Raw genomic sequence first — 26,253 nt, 5'->3', positions numbered from 1 at the left:
ATTAACAAAACGAAACAGCATCCTGCCGTCATAATGACTTCTTCTGTGGTGGAGGCCTATGCGCTTTGTGCGGTCTCTATTCACCTTCATTTCGTACGCCGGTGCTCATGTTGCTGTGTCCTCGAGCGCACATGTTTGTGAAGCATCTGTGCAGGTCTGTCAGTGTGATGCGGTGTATGACCATCCATCCTCATGCCTCACGGCCTCTGGCAGGCTGAAGGCTAATAATAAATGCAAATTACAATCAGAGGAGCAGATCGGAGTAGGAGAGGATAATTGCTCCATTATGGCTGTGTGTGTCTCTGTGTGTGTGTCTTGTATAACAGGATGGTGGGGTGGGGTGGGGTGGGGGGTGGCAGGGTACCAAATGCCAGGTGCTGACGTCACAAACAGGCCGCATAATGGGGGACAAGTGAGGTAGCACAAGTATTGATTTATTTGTTGGCCAAAATTCTGCTTTTCCAGTGTGAAGGCCAAGTAAGGTTAATTAAAATGTGTGATGTAACTGTGAGTCGCAAATCAAAACAAAGAAGCGGAGTAAATTACAAGCTGCTCCTGAACGCCACAGTCAGTGTTTGAAATACAAAACCCTGTGAATACTGTGTGAATTCTCTGTCGTTTCAAGAGAAGCCAGGCGTGTTTTTCAGTGACATTTCATAATTTTCCATTTCATTTCCTTTATTAGGATCCTCATCAGCATTTTCTTCCAGGGGTCCGCACACACGCACAGACGCACACATGCACGCGCGCGCACACACGCACACACACACACGCACACACACACACACACACACACACACACACACACACACACACACACAGCATTAACAGACAAATCAAAATCCCATGCAGCACATGACGACGTGCCAAAATGTGCAACAACAGAGAAAAAAAAGAGAGAGAGAAACACAACAAATAGTTCCAAAAATAAAAAACTTTACAGGTGAGAAATATAATATTTCTAACTACCTCTGTGACTAATGGACATGTATAAATTAACTCCCTGTAAAAATTATTTCAATGGCTCAACACTTAAAGTAATAGTTCAACAATTTGGGAGATCCACCTGAGAGTTGGAGCGGAAGATTGATCCCACTCTCATGTCTGCATGCTAAGTAGCAACCAAAAGAATCATACTGATGTCTGCAGGTGTCCAGGACATCATCAGCCTTCACCTTTCTGTCGTCTTTCATTCATTTTACATTGTGTTGGTGCACACACACGCAATCACGCATCAGTTTATTATCTTATTTCAATTAAATCACTCACTTGTTTGTGTCCTCGTAGCGCGAGCCAGTGGGTTTTATTGCTAACATTTATATCATTGCACATGCTTTGCTTTTAATATGAACTCTATTTAAAGGATAACTGTCCACTGGGCACTGCATTGTCCCTCTCTCTCTCTCTCTCTCTCTCTCTCTCTCTCTCTCTCTCTCCGTGTATGTGTCTCTCTGTCATCATCATAATCATCATCATCTTTGACTTCGTAAGCACTCTTCCACTTATTCTTTCCATTTCTCTGCAGCACTGATAGAGTCGGCCCATCTGTCTCTCCTTCAGCCCATTCATCATTTCCTCACTCATCAGCTCTGTATTTCTTCATTTTCTTTCCTCACTCCATCTCTGTCTCTCCCTCACTCATCACCCATTTCAGGGATGTTTTTTTTTTTTTTTTTTCATTTCACCTCTTCCTTCCGTTCCATCCGTCTGCCTCCAGCTTTTAACTATCCGGTCTTTTCCTTGCTTCATTTTATGCCTCTGTCATTTCTGCTGGCTGTCCATCCATAGCCGAAGCTATTTCCACAAAAAAGCCTGCATGGGCTCACTTTTATTAGGGGACCTGATCACCAGAATAAAGAAAAAAGTCTTGTGATCACAGAATGAAACTGATCAATTCATCTGCAATGATGATTGTGCAAAAAAGCAAAAAAAAACAAACAGAAAACCTGTGTAGCAGCAGGCAGCCCAATGTCCATAATCAGGTGCTCTGCAGGTTAAACAGTGCAGCAGCTTTAAAAACGATCACAGTAAAAAGTTATTAACCATACAAAACACACACATATTCATACCATCTGAAAATGCAACAGAGGCCTTTAAAAGTCGCAAAATTTGGTTTAAGGGTGTAAAGCTGCACCAGGATGCTTCATTAATAAGATCAGATCATCATTAATCAGAGAGCCTCAAGGCTGATTTATACCTTTAAGGGGATTTCCAATGTGACATTAATCCTTTCTCTCTCACTTTCTCCTACATTGTAGCCTACCTCTATGTCTGTGTGTCTATCTGTCTGTTTGTCTGTCGCTCTCTTTCTCTCACAAACACACACACCTGAAAAGCCCTTTTTTCTTCCATTCAGTCGCGGTCTGACTTACAGTGATGGGGTCCTACATCAACACATTATTATCTGCCAAAAGAATATTGGTTATTTCACATGTGTGATGTTGATATTTGTGAGCGCTGCTGCACCTGAAGCCACATCCAAAAGTGACGGATGCCCTGGAGAACACGTCTACATCACTGCAACAAGGTGAGAAGCTAAACCACTGGATGCATTAACAAAAAACAAGATTTTCATGGGGTGTTACGTTGCTCTTTAATAGGTAAGAAAAACTGAACTCGGAATCTGCTGACAGCTGCGGGGTTGTTCGTGTTTTTCAGGAGGACACGACTGTCAGGTGACTTTGATGAAACCACGCCCACACTGTCCTGATGGAGCAGATTGGACTCTCAGGCTCATTTCTGACTCTAAACTCTGATTGTTCCTTACATAATTACAAAGATTTTCTTTAAAGCCGCATGCATGTATGTATTTAATTACTCTTTTGGCCACTGGGGGACACCCAACCTTTTGTTACCTATTTACATATTAGATAAAAATGGAGCAACATTGGCATTCACTTTGAGTCTGTTCAGGCCACCTGATGAATGTGTTTTGGTCTCTTCCTGAGGGAAAAATCTGACTCGTTAGCCGCTAAATGCTCCACTTTGTTCACCAGCTAGTCGCTAACTTTGTTGTCGAGCTATCTGGTCCGGGACAGATGGCCCACAGTCTGTTTATCAGACCCAAACAATGAGCCAGAAGAGGCTCAAAGGCTGTGTAGAGCTGCAGAGTCGGGTGCTGTTTCATTATGGACGCGTCACTCCGAATGAACCCTTTCACATCTCACACTTATTTCATCTGTTGTCTATATTGAAATATTGATTGGTGCAGCCTTAAAGAGAAATACTTATAGGTTTGAAACCACAGAGCTTTAATATGTTCTGTCTTCAGAATGCCATCACTCACCACTGCCCGTAGGCTAAGTGAGATGGCGTGGTGGCACCTGCAGACAAACACATTCTCCATGCTTTCTCTCCTCCATCCATGAAGCAGTTGAACGATGAGGTAATTTGAGTGACAGCCGAGGCGGCCATTTGAAACGGCGTGAAGGAGACGGAGAGGCCCGAGCAGCAGCAACGGCTAAGCTGCATCTCCTGGTGCGTCACATGGAGGGCGGGGGGGGATTAGAAAGATTTATTCCTCGGGCGCTCCAGCGGCACTGGCATGATTATGATACCATAACACAAGGTGCCATAAAGAAAATGCTGTCAGCTAAATGAAGAGCAGAGCGCTGAAATGTGCTTGCCATTATGTGATCAATCACGGCTGTCAAGCTCGTAGCCCTCGATCAAGAAAGCTGTCACTGTCAGCTGTTGCCTGTTTCTCTCTTGTCTCCGGCTTTCTTTCATTTTGGTATGTTTTCTGCTCGTCTGTATGTGCGTGAGTGTGTTTCCGGGTCACTTTTCCTCTTTTCCCAGGCAGCCACTAGTCTCCCACCTACAATACCTCATGTGAGCGCTGATAAGAGGTGAGGAATTACCAAACATGTTGGCCACATGCTGTCTGAGATCACACACACACAGGGCCCCCCTCTAATATTTCACAGGCAGGAAGAAAGGGATGCATACATCATTCTGACAGAGCCAGAATGGAGAGAGACATCCCTCTGTTATCTCCACACACACACGCACTGTCAGAGATTTATAGTACAAGGCTTTAATGGTGCCCTCACACACCTCTCTCTCTCTCTCTGTACCTCTGTCCTCACTCACACAGACACACAAACACACATCCATCCATCATTCAGCTTCCTCTTCCTCTGTTTCCCCTCTCCTCTCCCTCTTTCCTCTGTCCATCTTACATCTCCTTTTACTTCCCATTTCTTTCCTCCTTTGTCTCTTTTCCTCCTTCCTCTTCTCCTCCTCTCTCTCCCACGACAGCTCCCCATGTTTCCTCCTTAAGCGCTCAGTTTATTTGAGGTACAGTAAAAATAAAGATGTCAAAGTCTGACTGAGTCCACAGAGTTGAAATGAGATTTCCACCATCCTGGGGATGAAGAGGAGTCTAGGCTGTCAGGTGAAGAAGAGGGAAAACATACGCACTCTGTAACATTAATGTGTTTTTATAAATAGCTTAATGTTCCCAATAAACATCATGCTGACAGCCATACAGGACTCTCTAATGGGCAGCGGTTAAACGTTAAACACACCATTTACCCATGTGATTTATAGAGCAATGTTTGCAGCCACTAGGCGAGGCTGCTCTCCTGTTTATCCCTGTAAAAATGCTTGTTGTGTTGCTGACATCACGTGTGTGGAGAAGTTTGAATCTGAGATGCAACGTATCCTTTTACGACAAGGGAGGTGCTAATATGTGAGTTTTATGTGAACAGCCTGTTGTGCTGCCCTCAGTGGAAAAAAAGGTCAATTTGGGTTTAAGTACAATTTTGTACATGTATGTCATTCACATTTTACACACAGAAGAGACAATAATCTTATAGAATCCAATTAATTGTCATGGATCAGTCAACCCTGCATATAATATAATATAATATAATATAATATAATATAATATAATGTTTGAAAGGTGCCATTCTGTATGAGTACTTTGACAGTGGATACTAGTTTTACTGGTTTACTTTTACTTACATACCCCACACACTCACGCAGGTGTTTTCAGTGACTGTGATTGGTTAGATTTCTATATCTTGTATAACACTAAATTCCGAAGTGCTGTTCCTGTGATTTTGCTACAATTCAGTAAATCCAGGCATGTAAGATGAATGGCTGGTAACTTGTCTTGACATGTGGAACAGGAGAGCGAGGTGTCTGTGAACTCCCACACAGTTCAGAGAAGAGGCCTGATCAGGCAGTAGGTGGGGATACCTGTGAGGGAGGATGGCTGGTGTGTAGGGCCCTGCAGTGACATTTTGGAGGCTTTTTATTTATAGGTTTTATACTGCGGGATTCTGTTTCAACACTGCAAAGTACTGTGATGAATACATTACTGCAAACTCAGCTCAGCTTCTTGAAAAACAGAACAACAATATCATTAAATGCCAATGTTCATCTTAAGTATGTGTGTGTGTGTGTGTGTGTGTGTGTGTGTGTGTGTGTTGAGGGATGTACCCTGGTGTGTTGAGTCTGAGTCCATCGCCCAGTGCTGCATGCTGCTAAAATGACTGAAAGGGACTCATCATTTCCTCTTGACCTTCTTTTACAGGGTTTGTGTCAGAGTGAGGAGGAGATGTGTGACCCCTAACATCTCCACAGGGACCTGTATCACCTGAACTCCATGATGGAGATTACTGCAAGGTCACTGGAGACAACATCTCCCTTCCATCCATGGCTCCATTCACTTGTCCGTAACAAAGTCACGAAACCTCAGCATAGGGAGCTGCCCTCATCTCAACACGCTCAGTGCTTTGGTCTAATAACTGGTGTTAATGATCCAGGTTGTGTCTTTGCCTCATTGTCTGCTGTATGTGTGAATGTGTGAGGGCTGTCTTATCTCATATCGACTGGCTGCAAAGATCACAATCGATCATCCAGCTCTGCTTTTCATTTTCACCTGAACACCAGTTTTTGTATGCAGGAGAAGTTCGCCCTCTCCTACAATCACACACACACACACACACACACACACACACACACACACACACACACACACTTACAGCGACACACACTTTACACTCACACATACACACGCACACACCCTCTCGCCCTTCAATAAAACCCTATAATTTGCCAGATGCAGCGAATCGCTGGTTACTATGGCAACTACAGCGAGGAGAGTTTTTCGTTTTTCTCAGTTTTGGGAACACACCAGAACACACACACACACACACATTCACACGCAGGCATCATGTGATCATGGCCGAGGAGCTGAATGGAGGAATGAACCAAAACCCAGGTCCGTATCTGCAGCCAATGGATGTTGACTGAAGATGTTGATGCTGATTGGTCACGTGAAATCATCCCATGATGATGTGAGGGGTGTTGAGTTTCACGTGCAGGTGGACTGTTGTGATTTTGCTGAATGGAAACACACACACACACACACACACACACACACACACACACACCACTGACAGAATCACGATGGATTAGGAAAGCAAATTCTGGGTTGGCTGGTAAAAACAGAAGGAGCTGAAGTGATGCTAACACTCTGAGACAAGCTCAGTGAGTCACTGTGTACCAATACAACACACACACACACACACACACACACACACAGATGCTCTAATGCAGTCAGCAGATGCAAATACAAACTGATTACGTGAGAGTTAAGAGTTTCTAATGAATTTTCTGAAATGCCGCTCTCAGATGTTTCACGTTGTAATCGCTGCTGTGCCATTTGAAAGACACAACCTTTAAAATGCTAAATGAAACTCTGCCATTTCTAAAATAAACCCCAAGTCATCAGCTCCACAAAAACGGGTTAATGCTGAGCCAATAAAAGCAAGGCAGGGGATTATCCTCACACACACACACACACACACACACACACACACACACACACACAAGCACACACATGCAGTGCTGCATCTGGTTGGGGCTGATAAGAGGAATTTTCCTCCCTTCAGGAAATCAAGCAAAAGGAAAACACGACGGAAGGAGATGAGGAGTGAGGGGTCGGCACATGCTGGGGGAGGAGGAGGAGGAGGAGGAGGAGGAGGAGGGGACTGATGAGCGTCTGACAGTTGAAAGTTAAAGCGTGCACGTGAGTGGCGTCCCCCGCCATTGCCTACAGTAACACTAGGTCAAACATGTTTCATTTAAAAACACATGAGTTTATGTGTGTGTGTGTGTGTGTGTGTGTGTGTGTGTGTGTGTGTGTATGTGTGATTGCAGCTACTTCAGGGTGCCTCGATGCTCCACTGGCTGGTTTAGGGAAATGTCAGCAAATCAATAAACAGCATGTAGAGACAGACAGACACACACACACACACACACACACACACACACATACACTGCTGCATCCTACAGCTGGTCAGTTTATTGAGGAGCTACAGCTGCACTGACCTGAGCTGAAACGTAACTTTTTTTTTTCAGAGGAGTGGAATCATTTTGAAGGTCTAACTGGGGATCAGATCTAAAAAATGAACACAACGTTTTAACCACATTAAAGCTGCCCATAGCTTTGAATGTCATTCTGGGTGACCACATTGAAGGCTTAACATACAGAACTGAACAGTTCAGACATTTTTATTGTCCGTGGAAACAAAACAGTCAAGTCCAGGAATCTTGTCCTTGATTTGCCCTTCAGAGGCCGTGGCAACGCCTCAAAGCTCGTGCTGTCCATACATGTTTTTATATGAATCATGCGTGGGTGTCTTACGTATGTCTGACGACTGCCAGCCCGGCGACGTCAGCTGACAAAAAGCCATCCCTCTCTGCCTCCCCTGTTCGCTTCACGTCAAGCTATGCAAATTTGGATTTAAGCGCTGAGTCTGCCTGGCAGGGGCGGAAAGCTCCGGCCAATCAGAGGCGAAACTCTGTGGCAGGAATTTGCATAAATCTGCATGGCTAATGTTCTGTGCAAATTGAAGGAGTGACACTGTGACTTCACCTTTTCTCGGCAATAATATAATACAACAACTGACCTTAAACTACAAACGTAATTGCCTGCTAAATCCATTCATTTGCCTTCCAGTCGGACTGAGTGGAAAACAAACCGCATTTGTTTGTGTAATTGCCCATGAGCAGAGAGAGATGGAGGGAGAAAGAGGACGAGAGAAAGTGTGTGTGTTCGAGAGAGGAAAACTAGTGAATAAACAGAGGAGATGGATGAGTCTATTAAAGCAGCGGCTAATCCAGGCTATTAGGAAGCAGAGGGAAGGAGTGTGCGAGAAGAGGATACGTACGCTAGGTTAATGGCTCTAAATACAGACCCAAACGGAGCAGAGGAGTGCTAGATTATTATGAATGCACCGAGGGGTGTCGCCAGGAATTATGGGCCTTCTGCACCCAAGATGACTGTGATGACCTCTTTGTTAAAGTCCTCCATATATGGCAAAGTCCTACATCTGACAACTCCTACACACTTCTACACATTCATTAATGACCACTTATCACACACACGCACACAATCGCATCAATCAGCTGTTGTAATACTTCCACAGACGTTTTTTTTGTTTTGTTTTGTTTTTATTTTCTCTGCAAAGATGTCTGCATATTATTTTAAGTAGTTTACAGGCAAATCTTTATCAAAATGTATGTCTTAGATACACTAAATAAACTGTATGTGGATAAAATGTTATTAGCATCGGCCTATGTTCTCCTTGTGAGCTGAAGTGAAATGTTTTCTTTTTGGTTAACTATAACTTTGAGCTGTTTGCAAATCCATCTTGCCCTTCAATAAGAAGGAAGGACAAGAACTTAAGTAGAAAAACGTGAATTTAAGAAGTGTACATGTGAGTTTTTCTCTCAAAGATCTCAGTGATGTAAATATATTTGTAAAGCTGATGATCACACAGAGCATTTTGGTCCAAATCAGAGCCTGCAGAAAAACATGAACACATACAACATAACCTAGAGGTTTTTGAAGAGATATGAACCACCTTATGTGAAGAACTACAACAGACAAGATGTCTCCTATTTGTCTGAAAAGCCCGTTCTCAGACTATGTGACCTGGAGGCCTCATGCTTCCTCATCCCACGTGTGTCAGCTGTATATTGGAGACCAGCTGACTTGTCCACGTCTTAAGCTTTAATTTAAGTTGAGCACAGATGAGGCTGAGCGGCTGAATGTGAAAACAGCCTTCTAGCGTCAAGGTCTGCACTGCAATCATTGTGCACAGCGAAGGTCAAATTAGAACAACATCTGAGTGGAGGAGAGCTTTAAGTGTAACAGTTACTTTGTTCAGAACTTCAGGGATTGTTCTTATCGTAATTATTGTTCTTCTTGTTTCTCACATGTTCAGTTCTGCTTTAATTACAATGATTCAGACCATCAGTAAAATTCAGCCGAATTAAAGTGTGATATTCACATAAGGTCAGCTTGTTGTTACTCTCATTTCCAAGGCTTTCCTAGTGCCTTGCATCTCAGCAGAACTTTTAGTTTCTTTCCACATTTCAAATCCAGTCCTCATGCTGCTGACCTCACTGTCTCAAGCCCACTCCTCTTTCCTCTTGGCAGCAACAGCAGCTCTTAATTGAGGGCAGATCACAGTGCAGTAAGTCAGCTGTTCTTACTAGTTATTAGCCAAGGGTTAAGGTCAACGTCGAAGGCCTTGGCAACATTAAGCTTTCATTTTAAGAATTTCGCCAATTTAACCACTTTTAGAAAATTTTCTCTGAGTGAGCAACCTTATACCTCCCACTCTTTGGAGGCCTTGATAAGGGAATCCTGCTGACAGGGCAGCAACCCTGAGGAGGCTGAGTGCTTAGTGGACAACCTGGAAGCTCAAACCAAGGTGATCACACACGCAAACACACAAGGTTGCATACTTCTGCAGGTGTTCAGGTTTTAAGGTACAGAAGCTACACATGAATCTTATGTCGCAGCAAGAGGATTAACAGGTGGAGCATCAGTGAATCGTGGGGATTTGTGATGACGTCTTATGAGAATTCCTTATATGGTGTCAGAATAAAAATTGAAAGCATGGATTTATGGGAATGACTGTGACTGGAAAAGAAACAGGTCTGGAAAAACACTGCAAATTTTGCGTCACTGTGATGTGAGGGTTTTGTATAACCGAGGCTCACTTCTCGGATGCAGTCTGGATGGAGATTGGAGGAGAACAGCTCAGGTCCGACCAATCAGAAAGCAGCATGTCGTATTCATCATCGTATAGTGATGAGTCCACGCTCTCAGAGCTGGAGGGTGTGAGGAGCAGAGTGAGAGGGGGCATGGTAAACAACTAGGACAGACACACACACACACACACACACACACACACACACACACACACACACACACCCACACACACACACACACACACACACACACACACACACTAACCATAGTGGACAAGCCTTCACTTCCCATTAAGTTCAGTGCTGCCCTGAGGACGGGGTAAAAATACTTCACCACAAAGAGAGGGTCCAAAACAAATCTGAGTGTGTGTGTGTGTGTGTGTGTGTGTGTGTGTGTGTGTGTGTGTGTATGAGGCAGTGTTCATCAGTGTACTCTCACCTTGCACTGATTATCCTCTACAAATAATTATTTTAATTGCGGAGAGATAATTACTTTAATGTTGATGGTTCCAGTTTAATGTTGTATAAAAAAAAACACACACTCATTTACATAAGAAATTAAAAATACATCCACAAAAACTGGGATAACACTGTAACCAGTGTGATTGGTGGGAAGCCTATGAAAGCACACTGGTTTAGTCATGTAATCCTTACAATATATCAGCAATAACTGGATGCACTTAGGATTTCCAGCCATCTCTGAGTCATTCTCCCTGAAATGAAGTGAAGTTTTTCCATTTCGTGGATTAAAAAAAGGGAAAGAAATAAAAGAAGAAATGGTGGTTTCATCTATCTAGGGCATGTGTGGGTGTTTAAACCCTTCAGCATGAAAAGCTTGGGCTTTAACACCCCTCTTGACTTCCATAAACATCACACTAGCAATGTATTCCTGCCTCATGAGTTTTGTTTGAAACATTTTTTTGCCTTATTCGTTTTAATGCTGCGAGATGAGAAGATTGACAGCACTGTCGTACTTGGATGGTAAATATTAAGCAGCAGCCAGCAGTCAGTTAGCTTAGCTTAGCATGAAGACTGGAAGCAAGGGGAAACAGCTAGCCTGCCTCTGTTAAAGGGTAACAGAATCTACCTACCAGCAACTCTAAAGCACTAATTAGCACATCTGTACAAAACAAACCTTAAAAAGAGCTAAATCAATCAAGATATAACATGTTGATTAGTGACCTTGGTGCCATATTAAGTTAGCCAACCGATGGCTGTAGCTTCATGTTTAGCATACAAACACGTGCTATGACTCTTCTCTTCTAACTCTTGGCAAGAAAGTAAATAAGCATATATCTCAAAATGTCAAATTATTCCTTCTGGGTACTTCATACAGTTCCACTTCTGCGTGTGTGTGTGTGTGTGTGTGTGTGTGTGCTTGCTATAGGGGTGTTTGGTACAGTTAGAACAGGGTTATGTAACTGCGCACTTTCTAATTGAGTCCACATACATACATCCTTTGTCACACATTGTACTGTGTTGTCTTGGGAACATCAGTTACCTCACACGCGCCCACACAGAGTTGTGCTCCCATCACTTCGGGGAACATTGCATTCATTTCCTGGGGACTTGCCTAACCATAACCATAACCAGTACATGCCTAACCCAAACCATTGATCCGAGTCTTCACCCTAAAATTACATTATGGGGACTTGTGTTTTGTCCCAACAATGTGACCATGTAAAAAGATGTCACATTACACATTATGTCCCCACAACATGAGTAATACACCTACATACACACACACACACACAGGTTTTTCTGCAGAGAGATATGCTGGTGTAAAACACCAGTCAAGTGATGCTCAGTGACATTAGTACAATGTTCCCGCAGTCACTCATGGTGAGCACAAAACAAGCGCTCCCTATTTAGCTGACACAATAACAGCACAATGCACTTTGTGCCAGAGGATAAAACAGCATGTGGGTGTGCTTTTACATGTGTGTAGGCCTAAAATGCTGTGAACACATGAAATGCTGATCTTGGCAGCAGTAATACAAACTGCCCATGTATGCCACACTTAAGTGAGCATTAAAGCCTTTTACCACGATAAAAACCCAGATATAGAATGTATAGATGTAGATCATTTGTTTTTAGGCTTATATGTCCCAAGAGTGACAAACAAATGACGAATTAGGTTACGCACCCTCACTCTCTCAACACAACTGTATTCTCCTTCCTTATTTTGTACACCACCAAACACAGATATATCCCCTCCTCTTCTATCCCAGGTCCGTTCTCAGGCTTCATATGACAAATCACCACATTAAATGTGGCCATTTTTAGGTGCACCACACTTCCCTCTGCTTATTGGTTTCAGATAAAACTGCAATATTTCCATTCATCTATTTCCGTTTGTCGATGTTGTGCACCGCATTCATCCGTGCACATGCCACACACACTCACGGTAAAGTGCACAGTTATACACACACCTCCTCTTTCTCTGTGGTCGTTAATAATGTACTGATGGCAATACTGAGGTTACTGACCCGTAGCCAACCCATTAATCAAACAATACAACTAGCATATGATCATAATAAATATGCTCCAGATGAATGTCTTGCAGTCAGGAGTATAGACCCGATGCTTTCCTGAAGCTGAGAGCAAAAGGACAAATGTGATAGAAAACAGATAGGATGAAGCTGAGGTATTTACACGAGCAATATATTCTTCCTGTGGAAAGCTGTTTTTATAGGCAGAGCACAGTTACATTGAGGCAAGCATGTCATCCTCACTAAACCATTATTCCACAATCCTCTGCTGATCTATTGCACATGCGTGTTGTCATTCAAATATATTTGCAATTTCTAATTTACTGTATCGATAGTGTCCTCTCATTTTGAGGGGATTGGCCTAATTGTCATATATCTGTGGTTTTGTCACCATCAAAGAGACTGAGCTGCTAGCTAGTGCTGTCTGTAACAATCAGACCTCTGTTGGAAGAGATTTACAGTGGTGCTGTTCTGACCTCTAGTGGCAGTGGGATGAAACTACCACTCCTTGAATTTCAAGGTTGTTGTTGTTTTTTGTTTTTTAGATCTAATTACAGGGTCACGCCTCACCACTTTCAAACATGCTTTTAAGTTGTTGAAGTGCCTCCCAAAGACTAGACCCCATCTTAGACTCTGAGACTCAGACACTTCTAAGATGGTGAATGACTGGTGTTGATGAGTAAACTCAATGTTTCTTTCAGAAATTGTTACTCATTTCTTTACTGTTAACATTCTGAATGTTTTAGGGTTTTCTATGTGTGCATTTTGTTTTGCACTCTTTAAGAAAACATGCTTTTAAAGTGAGACAAATATAAGGAGATGGACAACAAACATGAGATGCAATTAACAACATCAGAACATTACGATGAAAAACCTAGTATTAAAAAAGGTGGAGGTCTACGAGTAATCAGTCACGATGTTCCCAATACACCCTCTCCACACGTGTGACTCAGTGACATCTCTTCACAACTGCACATTAAACAAAAGGTATTGCACCGTGTAAACATAAACACGTTGCATGCTATTGATATTAATTCACAGGAGTGCACAGTGACATATTGGAAAAATGACACATTGATTTAATGGCATTACATTAACTTAGCATACAATAGCTGATATGTTGGCATTAACACAATGACATCATGACTGTATGGTGCAGAGACATGATGTTCACATAGTTAACCACTGGCACGAGATGTAGTCATTAAACATAAAGGCATATCGATTCAGTGATAAAGTTAAGTGGTGTCGTGGCTTGTGGCTAAAGTGGGTGTCGTGACTGTTAGGACTGTTTGTGTTCTTAAAGGAAGATTTTTAAAGAAGAACTGTGGGAAGTTTTGTAATCTTTGTCATCATAGTGTCGACCAATATGAACCTGGAAGGCCCCTCTAGTGTTGTGATAGTATGAGAGGAGGAGTTTTTCATTAGTCTCACACTCAGACCTTCAATAAAATGGTTTGAATATGAGCGTGGCTCTTCAGTCGTCCTATCAAACGAGCCCGTATGACTCACCTGAATGACTCAGCCTCTTTGGCACGTGGCATTGGCACTGAACATGACAGCATGACTCTGACCATGCAGGCACACACAGACATGTGCACGCCTCACTATTTTTCAGACATTCCAGCTCATTGTCCACGTGGACCCTTGGCAGTCGGAAATTAAATACTGACCTTCCTCTGCATGAACATGTTGAACATTTACAGCCCAAGACAAATGGTGTGAAGGGTCAACAGTCTCAACATTCAGCCTTACACTCCTCCTGCACTCCTGCCTATCGTGGAGATGTCAGTAATGCTCTGTGGTTCAGTTTTATTTGTTTATATCCTTCATTATCTTTTTGTTGTTGATTAATTTTTACTGCTTATCATTAATTGTAATAACACTTTTGGCAATAAATGTAGCCAACAGTTAGTCTGGAGCAACCTTTTGTACCACTGGATTCCTGAAAGCGCTGAAAGTAGGTGATACAGGTGAAGGCGCCACAAGATCCTTATAGAAATTGCCAAATGGATGGACCTGCAGAGGGTCAAAGGTGGCAAACACCAGGCATCACAATCCCAGGTTGTCACTTTTGGGAAGGAGACAAAACTCCTATGGCAAGAGCAACTGCCAAGACCCCTCCATTTTGCATAAAGTGTTTGACTGGGAGATACAAGTGGACCTGAAAAAGAAACTCTCCGGAAGAATAAACCTCAGCCCTTAGCCTTTTCATCCCTTAGGCTGTACTTGCCTGTGTGTGGCAACAAAGACTAGATTAACCTTCACTTGCAGAAGGGTTCCAACTGCAGGCTTTTGATAACCACAGCCATCTTCAGCTGGTCTCAGCCGCCATGGTTATCTACTTAGAGGCATTCTTCAGTCGTCTGGTTTCCAAGGCGACCTTCTGTAATGCCATCCTTTGACAAGAGCCTCATCAATCAAATCCTGGTACTTGGCCTTTTTCAGTTGGTGGGAGATGACTAGCCTGTCCTCCCAGGCCACTGTGAGTTCAGCTACTAAGATGTTTTTTGTGCTCCTGGATCGAAGAACAATGTCTGGTTTGAGTGAGGGCACGTACCTCAGATACCTGCTGAAGATGCAGAAGGCTTTCCTACAATGTGAATGCTCTGCCCACCCTTCCACTAAGGAAACTGCAACACCATATGTTAATATGTAGCTCCTGCAGTTCCTGCTTGTAGCAAAGCATCTTTGATGTTTGCTTCACCTGTAATACATAGTTTTCCTGTCGACCTCTGCACTGAAGATGAGTTCCAGATGTTGTGTGACCTCTGACCTCTCTGCAGAGAGGGCAAAAGAACATTTTTATTGTCTCGCTGGCGTCAGATGTCATGAGTTTAAGTTTTTTGCTGCAGCGCTTAATTTACAGTATTTGTCTGGTCCATTTAATCAGTGGTACATGAAGTATGGGTTGAGTGAGACCTCACGTTATTTTCCCTGCTATGTTTATCTTTACATGGAAATTAAGCCTCTGGTATGCATAAGCCACTGTTTTCACTGGCTGTCTAAAATTCAACTATAAGTTTGTAGAAACACATAAATATGACCGCAAACATGCTCTGTAGCTCATACAGTATGCTATACATTTGTGCAGTACCACTGCAAGTGATCTTGTAACCTTTTCAAGAACTCTGTGCTCCCATAGGTCAATGTGACATCTGATCCCAGCAATAAAATAGACATTTTCTTTGCCTACTCTGAAATGAGGTCAGAGGTCACAGAACCTCTGGAGCTCACATTCAGTGTCTTTAAGCAGGACAGTACAGGAAATAGAATGTACATATAGTTTCAGGTTATACATTTATGTATTTGTATGTTTATGTGGTGGGAGAAGTTTACTGTGTCATTCCCATGAGTTTCAGGCTCACTGGTTACTGCTTTCAAATAATCCTTGTGATCACCCAAACCAGAGAAAGCTCTGAAATTATGTGTATGGAATTAATATAATATCATAATTAAATTGTTTCTGTGCGCAATTAAACAAAATAAGCACCCTTGTCGCCAAATTCATGATCACATGGCCCCTCGCTACTGTCTGGCACGGTTGCTTAGCAACAGGCAGTGGGCGGGGAGAGTGAATACAGTGGCCAGTGGAGGGAGCGATAGGCGGAGCCGGCACGTGAAGCTGTACTCCTCAAACGCCGGTTGGAATTGAAACATAGCAGCCGGAGAGTATCAGCGGCAGGATTCAACATTGGTCCTCCCGCTTCGCCGGGAGATTTTTACTGTGACTCGGTACACGACTGGAGGAAATGTCTAACGTCAACTGGAAGCCCTTTGTTTTCGGCGGGCTAGCATCTGTGACGGCTGAATGCGGTGAGTGATGTGGAGCGGCGAGGAGGCCGAGCTGCGAGGATTACTGTTGATCATTTAAATCTGTGTTGCCATTTACAGTCTTAAGGTGAACATTTCATGGTTTGTGTTGCAGGGACCTTCCCAATCGACCTAGCCAAGACGCGTCTTCAAGTTCAAGGCCAAGTGGGCGACAGCAAGTACCGAGAGATCCGCTACAGAGGCATGCTCCATGCTATCGTGAGGATAGGGCGAGAGGAGGGGCTCCGCGCGCTGTATTCAGGGTCTGTATGCTGCATTTATGTGCGCGTGTTTTGATGTCTTCCAGACGTTGTTTCATACACGGATGGGCCCCCCACTGTACTTCGTATTTCCTCTAAATGTTTACATTTCCTCTTTTTGGTACGCTTCCTGTTTAGTAAACTGCCATTGCCAGACTTATCTCAACCTCGACCATCCTATCCAGAGTGGCGGGGGTAGGGGGCTGTCTTAGATGTGCCAGTCTCCATGATTTGTTCTCTTCCTTATGTGCTGAGAGTTTGGGTGGGGATTTCTTTCTTTGCTTTTTGACAGAAACCATAGTTGTGGGTCCGTAACACCCACTGAGACATTATGGTAGTGGGTGATGAAAAAACACTTGACTTTTGCAGAATTAAGCCTGCCATGCTGCGCCAGGCCTCCTATGGGACCATAAAAATTGGCACATACCAGAGTTTGAAGCGACTGCTGGTTGACAGACCAGAGGGTAAGTCCTAGTTTCTCTCTCACACACACATACATACACACATATTTCGACAGGCAGTGACCCGCCCCCATCAACTCAGGCACATTCCTCTTGAAGGGGAGGTGCAGATGTGCATGTTGACCTATTTAAATGTGTCTCCTCATTTAGTCATGCTAAGAGCTCGTTGTAACTGTCTGCGCTTCTGCAAAACATTGTAACGATAAACTGCAAGCGACTGCCTGATGCGTGGTATCAAATGCTGCTTGTTCACAGTTACAGTCTGCTTCCCACTCCTCTTTCAGATGAGACATTGCTGACTAATGTGATGTGTGGTGTTCTCTCTGGAGTCGTCTCCTCCTCCATCGCCAACCCCACTGATGTGCTGAAGGTAGCTATTTGCACACGTGACGATTGTGTTGGATCTCCATGTTGTCCTCATTAAACAGTCAGAGAAAACTCTAAAGCAGTAGAGCAGGTTGGACAGTTTCTTACTCAAATCGTCCCCTGAGGAACAGGGCAGTCTTCTTTCGTTTCTTTCACATGCTGTTCAGCTATAACTGCTCATGCAGCCTTGAGGAGGACTATGCTGAGAGACAGCAAGTCCATTCTGTACGAGTCTGTAAGAGCTCCAGGCTGTAGGTGTGTTTTGATGTGATGCAGTGTGGAGTAAAGGCCATCTTGGTGCTATTAAGAAACCACTTGTGGATTATTTATAGATGGAAGCCTCTAAGGCTTAACATAGTGTTCTGTAAATGATATGGCTGCATGAATATGTGTGTGTGTCTGTGTGCATACTTATCTGCTCTCATAATGTTTTGCTCGGCCTTTTTTTTTTTGCCACACCCTGTTGGGCATAATGAGCCCCTGTCCACAGTGTGCATTTGTTAAGAGTTTAAGAGAGAAGGGGATGTGTCTCCAGGTTTGGAACACTGTGTGTTTATCACGGTGTGTTCTAGCTGCACCCGCCAAGCCATCTTGGAGCCGAGCAGAAGTAAACAGCAGTCATTATAAATGAAAACAAGTCCGGCACGGGCCGGAGAATTCCTGGAAACAAGGGTTGAGAAAATACTTTAGGACATCGTGTTTGCCAACATTTCCAACTAACTTTTTTGGCCTTTGCATTCCTACGGGAGCCTGATTAATACACCCACGGGCTTGGCTTGGTGAACCTATAACATTCCGTACTGGCTGTGTATGCTTTCATTGTCTCCAGTTCAAGTTTATGGACATTACCTCTGTGTGTCCTTCCAGATTCGCATGCAGGCTCAGGGAAATGTGATCCAGGGCAGTATGATGGGCAACTTTATCAACATCTACCAGGAGGAAGGAACAAGAGGACTGTGGAAGGTACAGAAAGCCTAAAAATTGCTTCATTTTATCAATAAATGAGCTCATCTTACATGGGTTTCAGGTGGCACTGACACTGCTCTTTAATACTTGGCTCTTCAGTCTTGTAACGTTCCCTCTCTTTGTGCATCAGGGCGTCTCTCTAACGGCTCAGCGGGCGGCCATCGTGGTCGGAGTTGAACTACCGGTCTATGACATCACCAAGAAGCATCTGATCCTGTCAGGTTGCATGGGGGACACCGTGTACACACACTTCTTGTAAGTTTCCCAAGTCACGTGGACATTATCCTCTCGTTTTTCATGTGGTGGTTATCACTTGGAGGAATAGCTTGTCAGGGCGAGACATATTTGTATATCTTAAGGTGGAACTTAAACATTATACACGGCCCCTTTGTGGCAGCAGCACACACTACACAGCCATGTTTAGTAACAAAGATTTAATCAAAGGACGAACATGAAGAATCTACAGATGATCATTTGAACCTGTCTTGTTGTCCCTCAGGTCCAGCTTTGTGTGTGGTCTGGCAGGGGCTTTGGCCTCCAATCCAGTGGACGTAGTCCGGACACGCATGATGAACCAGAGAGGAGGCGCTCTGTACCAAGGAACACTTGACTGTATACTGCAGGTCAGTCGGATTGTTTTTCTGAATGACTCAATTAAAGGAGCACGCTGCTGATTTTGCAAATGAAGACCAGTTTACTCATAATGGGCACTACTATGCAGCCCTTAAGATAATGTCACGCGTAATGTTTTCTGTCGCTCTGGGTGGAGCTTTTAAAGTCTGAGACACTAACTCTCACTCTAGAGACTAAAAGTCAGGATGTCTCACTCATGTCCACTCCTTCAAATTCAATCATTCTTTTTTGTCTCTTGTGGTTCCCACAGCTTTAAGCAAAGGGATCTTCATGACTTTCAGTCTGCTGTTTGAATGACCATGCAAATGTTTTGACCATGTTTTGACAATCAAAATAGTTTGATTTTTAGACTTGGTAATCACTGGCCTGTTATCACGAAGAAGTGCTGGATGTTTGGTTTTTGCCCCCTGTGATGATGAATATTTAATATAAAGAAGTAATGTTTAATTGATCTAGATCACTGATTTTCCAGTTCCTGTTTAAAAATGCCCAGGGATGAGTTCAGAAATATCATCAGAGGATAATAAGATAAAATGGGTTTTTAACATGTTTGTTTCTTTTCAGACATGGCGCTCTGAGGGCTTCATGGCCCTCTACAAGGGTTTCTTTCCCAACTGGCTCCGCCTGGGACCGTGGAACATCATTGTATCCTTTAACCATCTCATTAGTGCACCAGTCTGTTTACATACATCCTCTGTGATGCAATATCTTTGAACTGGAGAAATCAGCAGGGAAAAGTCGTAAATTCTGTTATGTATTCAGTGGCGAGGCTTAGCTTAATGCCTAGCTAACTCCATTATGTAACTTATGTAACTACTGCCTCAGTACCCCACTGCCCCTGGTTAGAGAGGGTGCGTGGGGCCCCTCTGTGTGGGGTAAGAGGAAGGGTGGAGACTGACCTTTATGAAAGCCTGCTGCAAAGTACAGAGAGTTACAGGAGAGGAGAAGTGCTGGCAGGCCGTCGGTGTGCTCCTACCAGGCCTGAAAAATATAATGAGATTATTGACTTGTTACAGCAGAGTAGACTGAGGCAACAATGAAATGGTACCGAGGGAGGCTTAGAGCTGAAATACAGGAAGAGCCCAAACTCTTCACATTCTGCTCAACAAATCATATACACTCCTTTTTGGCTGTCCTCCTTTACTCTGTTTCCAGTTCTTCCTCACATATGAACAGCTTAAGAAGCTCAATGTGTGACTGACAGAATGAGACAGACGGTGAAGAAGAGACGAGTATGAGCGTGCGCTCCGTCGAGCTGAGAGGACCAAAATCAGGAATGTCTGCACGGGGATGGATCCTTGATGGAACCGCTGAACGGGGGATGAGTGTTGGTGTAGACCCTTGTATGAGGGGCGGCATGGGAATTTGCCTGATTCCTGTTTGGGCTACATGTCGTCTAAAGTCTGTGTGGAAGTGTGGAAGACACTGATACCTGATGGTTTGGCTCATCCAGATGCTATGTTCAGCTTAACCGCTCCTTTAGATTTCATAATGGCCCCCTCATGTCACCTAATTTATTGACAGGTGAATGGGAGAGAAATGTAAGATACAAAAACAGCCTCAGACTTCTTCATGAAGCATTTTTCTTTCAGTCACAAGCTGCTTTTATAAACGAGGGTTTTCAGTCTTCTACACTTAAGTGGTCTCCACATTGAGTGCCTTAATTTGTGATCCGGGCTGTCTGTGCCTGGGTCGCAGAAGGACTGAGAATGTTGGACAGCAGCGGACAATCGCACCATTCCCTTTTGAAAATGTTCGTGTGCATGAGTCAACAGACTTGAAGTCGGATCTGGTGTTTCTCTTTTCTTTTTCTATATTTCTAAATTGGGAGTTGGGCGTGTGAAATTATTTATTCTAAGAGTCTCCCTGGAGTATTTACAGAGTCAAGAGCCAAGAATATATCATGGTGCACTGTAATAAATAACAGTCTTATAAACAGCCTGAAAACCGGTGTGGGTTCTCAGACACACACACACACACACACACACACACATCACATGCCCATATGTGGTGAGACGAGTGGTCCCCAATGTCAGCAAGTGCAAACAGTAAATATAACCCGGGGCAGCTGGGGGTTGAGTCTGCTCTCATGTACGTTGCTGTAAAAAGTTATTACAAACACAATATGACATTATGTAAACCTACATATTATCTCACACGCTGGGACAGATTAGGATGTCCGAGGTTTCCTCATATGACCATGTTTACGCTTGAAGCCACTGAAACCACCGCGCGTGATCCACAGTTCACTCCAGGAGTATTTTCATGCACTGTATTTGCACGCTGTATGCTTATCTGTGAGCTTTCGTTGTAAAGAATGAATGTGTCGCTGGCTGTTGTGCGTGAGCTGCCATTGCTGCCAAAGTGTAAAACAGTGGAATTTTGTCATACCTTTGATGTAAATGCTGCTGCAGCCCTGTATATTTTAAATAAAAGAGAAAAATCCAACCATGCCAGTCTCGTACTTCCTTTTCACCACAGCGTGGCGCTGTGGAGCTGCGCACTGCTCTGCCAACAGCTCGACCCAGTTGAAACCAATAGCTGTTCATGAGTCTTCTTAAATTCCCAACCCTCAACTTTGAGGCCATAAATGTAGCACAGTCGTGTTGTTTCTGAGGGACAGTTTCTTTCAAACACACACATGTTCACGCAGCATCCCACAAACAATGACTTATGAATTATTCAGAGGAATCTAAGATGTAATTGCTCTTTTATTTCTGTGGGTAAATTCCCAGTTTTCCCTCGTCAGAGCTGTTTTGAGGAGATGATGGGAGCTCAAGGGAGTGCAGGGGGAAACTTTGCAGTGAACTTGCAGTCTCTCTGCGTGCGTGTGTGCCTTGTTCTTTTATTTAGGGAGCATCACCATGGGACTTATTACTTGTGTGAGAACTGTTGTATCTGCTTCATCTAAGCCACTATGAGTTGCACTGCCACGTTATTGCTGGTGTGACAAGCATGGCTGCGCCGAATAACTCAATTCTGCCATAGAGCGTGATGGAGGAGACGAGGGTCCGTATGCTGCTGTGAGCATGTGTTTTCAGTATATGTACATTATAGACCTGAAGGGCATGTTGCTCTACGAGACCGGCTGACATCTATGTCAACCACAGGCTCAGAAACATCCCACACTGTCCATAAGGTGAGACAATAAGAATGGAGCGTGTGCCAGGATTTGGCATCCATAAATTGGCATTATAGGCTGCTGCCTGGCATCATGTCTCTGGCACAGTCCTCTACAAGCTGGACAAGCATGGCCATGGGGGATTCCGGCAGTCACAGACATGCTGCATTACGGGTATTATTTGCTGCCTGGCCCAAGGGTGCAGGGGGCTGGCTCTATTGTGTTCCAGGGATCAGAGTGAGCTTTTGTGTCAGAGGGATAAGGCTCTGCTCTGCTCCAAACACCCTGCCCCTTTTCTCTTCTTCTTTTTTGTTCTTTCAGCCGTTTCTCAGATGAAAACGCAGCTCGCTGCAACACACGGGGTGAATAAATGGATGAGCGGATGGAAATGTAGACAAGGAGACAAATGTATAGTCGTCTGTTGATCCATTTGGAACGAGCGCTGTGCCGCACAGTGCTGACAAAGAAAAAAGAAATCACAGGCCTATTGCCATTTCTTTTTGCTCAATATTGCAGTTGAGATATGGGCTGAAATACAACACAACAGTTTTTCTTCCTCAGCTTTTGAAAGATGCTCAGAAAACGCCTGAGTGCTTAGTTTGAGTAAAAATGAATGATTTTCCCCCCTGAAAACACATTGTTTACAGGCCACGCATTCTGCATTACATCAAAACACCTTGCTTCGGAAGCCGTCTCAAACATCTTTCTCACGGAGAAAAAAGTGCAGCCTTCTGCAATTTGAAATTGTGCCTGTAGTGAACATTGTGATAAATTGTACAGCTACGTCTGGTCTGTGAACAACAAGCTGACATAGTGTGGATTTCAAACAAGGGGAGGCGATAGATCCTGCAAAAATGCCAAACCACGCTTTAGGAACTCTTCTGGCTGACAAACATCAGAGGTAATTCTGCAGTAAATCTAAAAAAAAAGAGATTCACTGCTTTATGCAGCAGATGGGAAAATAAAAGCCAAGAAATATTCCAGCGCATACCGATAAAACAGCACATTTTGTAACAATTAAAGAAATAAGTTATGGCTTTTTAATAAGCAAGCTTCAGAGGTGTTGGTCGATGTATTTTTTTTTTTTTGTTGCTTTTGGACAAAACCAGGCTGTTTCAGCTGAGCTATCCAGCTGCTGGCTGTAGCCCCATATTTAGCCTACAAGCATGAGACTGGCATCAATCTTCTCATCTAACGCTCAGCAAGAAATTGAATCACATTCCCCAAAATGTTGAACAATTTCTGTCCCTGTTGAGAAACCACAGAGACTCTATAGTCGTTTCCATCCAAACACATCAGATTTGAACAAACATGTGAATACAGGGTTGGTAATATAAGCAGTTGGTCATCCAGTCAGTTGTCATTACGTCACTGCAATGAGTTGATGGAATTAAAAGAGTGAGAGTTGAACCTCAAACAGCGGAAAACATGATAGAAAAATCACCCCAGTGCTTGTTTCATATGTTAATGTGACATAGGTCTGATGTTTTTGTCTCTTCACTGATGAAGGTTATTTAAGTCACATGCTTCATGTGCGCCGAAACAAATTTGCTAAGTCTGTTTCCATTTAACTGCATTATGTCTTTATGACAGACAAACGCCTGCATCTCAAAGTGTAAAACCATTTTTTGTGATATTTCCTTTTTTTTTTAACGTGAAAATTGAAAAAGTGCATTAAAAACAGGTGGATGGAAAAGCACTTTATGACTCCCTGCTGAATTTTCTCAGCCGGCTGTACATCACCACTACTAAGAGACCATTTGAGAAAGGTGCTTACAGTCCTCGTCTGTTCCACCCGTAAACACGCTCAAGTGCCTGAGCCGATAATTCATCTCGACTGAAAGTCCTCATCTAAACAAACAACAGGCCCGCTAAACCACAGCGCAGTCGACCTACATTTAGACACCACTGGAAGGGGACTGGGACCCCAGGGAGCCAGGATCACAAGGATGAGCCGCTGGTAATGCTGTTCCATTGTTCCATTAAGACGGGAACAGGCCAACAGAGTGAATGTTAAAGGAGATAAAGGGAGGGGAGATTTGTTCCACATGTTGGCTTCTTTGACTCTAAGATTGAGAGAAAGTTGTGTCACTTGAAGGCGCTTTAATGTTCCTTTAGGTTTAAATGACCTTCTGGTTCCTTTACAGAAATAGTTTAAAATGTTATTCACTTATTTCAATAAAATATGCTTATTCCTCATGTAGAATTAGATGATAAGATTAACACCACTCTCATGTCTGTACAATAGATATGAAGGCAGAGCCAGCCGCTGGTTAGCTTAGCTTAGCATAAAGCCTGGAAACGGGGAAACAGCTAGCCCGGCTCTGTCCGAGGGTTAAGAAAAATCGTGAAGCTCTCTCATTAGGCCATTATGCCAAGTGTAAAAATGGCATGTTGTGATTTTACTAAGCTACTTTAAGCTAACAGCTTCCTGGTTGTAGCTTCATATTTAATGGACAAACATGAAAGTGGTGTCAAACTTCTCATCCAACTCTGCAAGAAAGTGAACAAGCATGTTTCCCTAAATGCCGTTACGTACAGAGATTTGCAGTGTGTCTCTGGTGCCTGTCAGTGACTTTAATGTAACTTAATTGTATCTCATGTTGTGTTTATCTCTGTAACACAACAGTATTTATATAGCTCTTTCTAAAATTGTCGTGGGAACCTATTAGCAGGTTTTCCCTCCTTATTCTCAGGTTATCCTTCTTATTTCTGGAGGCGACATCCAAAAAACTGGGTTAAAGAAAAACTGACTTGACTGCAGATGAGCAGGGAATACAGCCATCATAACATCCCCACGTCCTTGTTAGATGTGTTCGCTCTTATGTAATTCCAGAGGATAAACACTAGGCAGAGCTCATGTGCTTTCCTTCAGCTAAGACATGAAAACAGAGGAGTAAACACACCATCTGCCTGTCACACATCCGCCTGACTCCCTCGCTCTCTTTCCATAACCCGCTCAGTCACGGCTCCCTCATTAATATCCCAGCTGCTGATAAGGAATAAATATTCAAATATTCAGCTGTATCAGTTTCCTTGGACGCCTGATTTTAAATTCCCTGCCCTCAGGCACAGCAGGCACAGTATGCACCATCCGTACACACACACACACACACACACACACACACACTGGAGCCTCTGATGTGTGTTGGTGGCGTTAGTGGGATTGCTCGCTGACACCAGAGCCCTCCCACATATACACTCCAGTCTGAATCTGCTGTTCTCCACTTCTGTTTATCTTTCGCTCACACCATTTTTTTTTTTTTAAAGAGGGAGAGGGATGGAGGATAAAGTGAGAGGAGGTGGGAAAGAGAGGTGAAAGACTGAGGCGGGGAGCAGGAATAAAGATGAAGTGATGGAATGAGATGTTAGGTGGAGTCAACCAGGAGACATGGAGGAAACTTTTATTGGAGCTCGGCTGACGTGGAAGCTGAGGTTGAGTGCCCGAAGAAAGAGAATTGAAGATGACAAGAAGAGAAGGATCGGTAGGAGAGGGGAGAGGATGCAACATATGTCCTGATTCTCTGCTGCGCTCCAATTAGCATCCATATGAAGCCTCTAAGACAGTGGTTGTCAACCGCTGTGCCAAGGACTCAAAACACAAATGGGTTGTGAGAAAACGGGTTACTGGCCCTGACATTATTTGACTTGACAACAGTCGAAGAACTAGGTGAAATTGGAAAGAATGTTTGTGCGTGTGATGCCAGATGCCAGCAAATATAAGCCAATGCAGTATTTACCCTCAGTCCAAATTTCAAAAATAGCAAACATGGTTACTCCTTACAGGAATACTTAGAAAATGCTTCTACACTGATTGTCAAGGTACGTTTGGAATTGAATTAGACAAACTAAATTAACGTAAGACTCTCAAGCAGATCTTCGCTTGTGTTGTAACTCTTCAAACTCTATGAGAAAACAGGTAAACTGACTCTCATTTACCCATGAAGGTCAGCTTAACTAATACTGAGGAGTAGTTCTCAGCCAATGAAAACATTTGAAAACTCCCTGGAAGTAGCTTTGTCATGTATGGGAAATGAACCCCGGTAATGTAAGGGTGATGCCATCAGGGTTACTGCAGTGTTAACCTGGAGCCAAATCTCTCACAGAGTTTGCCTTACAAA

At 43.5% G+C, this 26,253-nt stretch overlaps 1 protein-coding gene across 1 annotated transcript; it reads left to right on the top strand.

The window, feature by feature from the left end:
• Nucleotides 1-16,151: 16,151 nt before the first annotated feature.
• On the top strand, nucleotides 16,152-21,459 carry LOC143329776 (kidney mitochondrial carrier protein 1). The gene is made up of 9 exons (XM_076745824.1): nucleotides 16,152-16,328; nucleotides 16,441-16,588; nucleotides 16,955-17,049; nucleotides 17,331-17,416; nucleotides 18,280-18,375; nucleotides 18,509-18,633; nucleotides 18,878-19,001; nucleotides 19,576-19,656; nucleotides 20,167-21,459. The coding sequence occupies exons 1-9, from the start codon at nucleotides 16,265-16,267 to the stop codon at nucleotides 20,206-20,208; spliced, it is 861 nt and encodes a 286-aa protein (XP_076601939.1). The 5' UTR covers nucleotides 16,152-16,264; the 3' UTR covers nucleotides 20,209-21,459.
• Nucleotides 21,460-26,253: the final 4,794 nt, after the last annotated feature.

This window comes from Chaetodon auriga, chromosome 12, assembly GCF_051107435.1.
Source record: "Chaetodon auriga isolate fChaAug3 chromosome 12, fChaAug3.hap1, whole genome shotgun sequence".
In the NCBI taxonomy this organism is placed as follows: domain Eukaryota; kingdom Metazoa; phylum Chordata; class Actinopteri; order Chaetodontiformes; family Chaetodontidae; genus Chaetodon; species Chaetodon auriga.
This window is presented reverse-complemented; position numbering and strand designations above follow the sequence as displayed.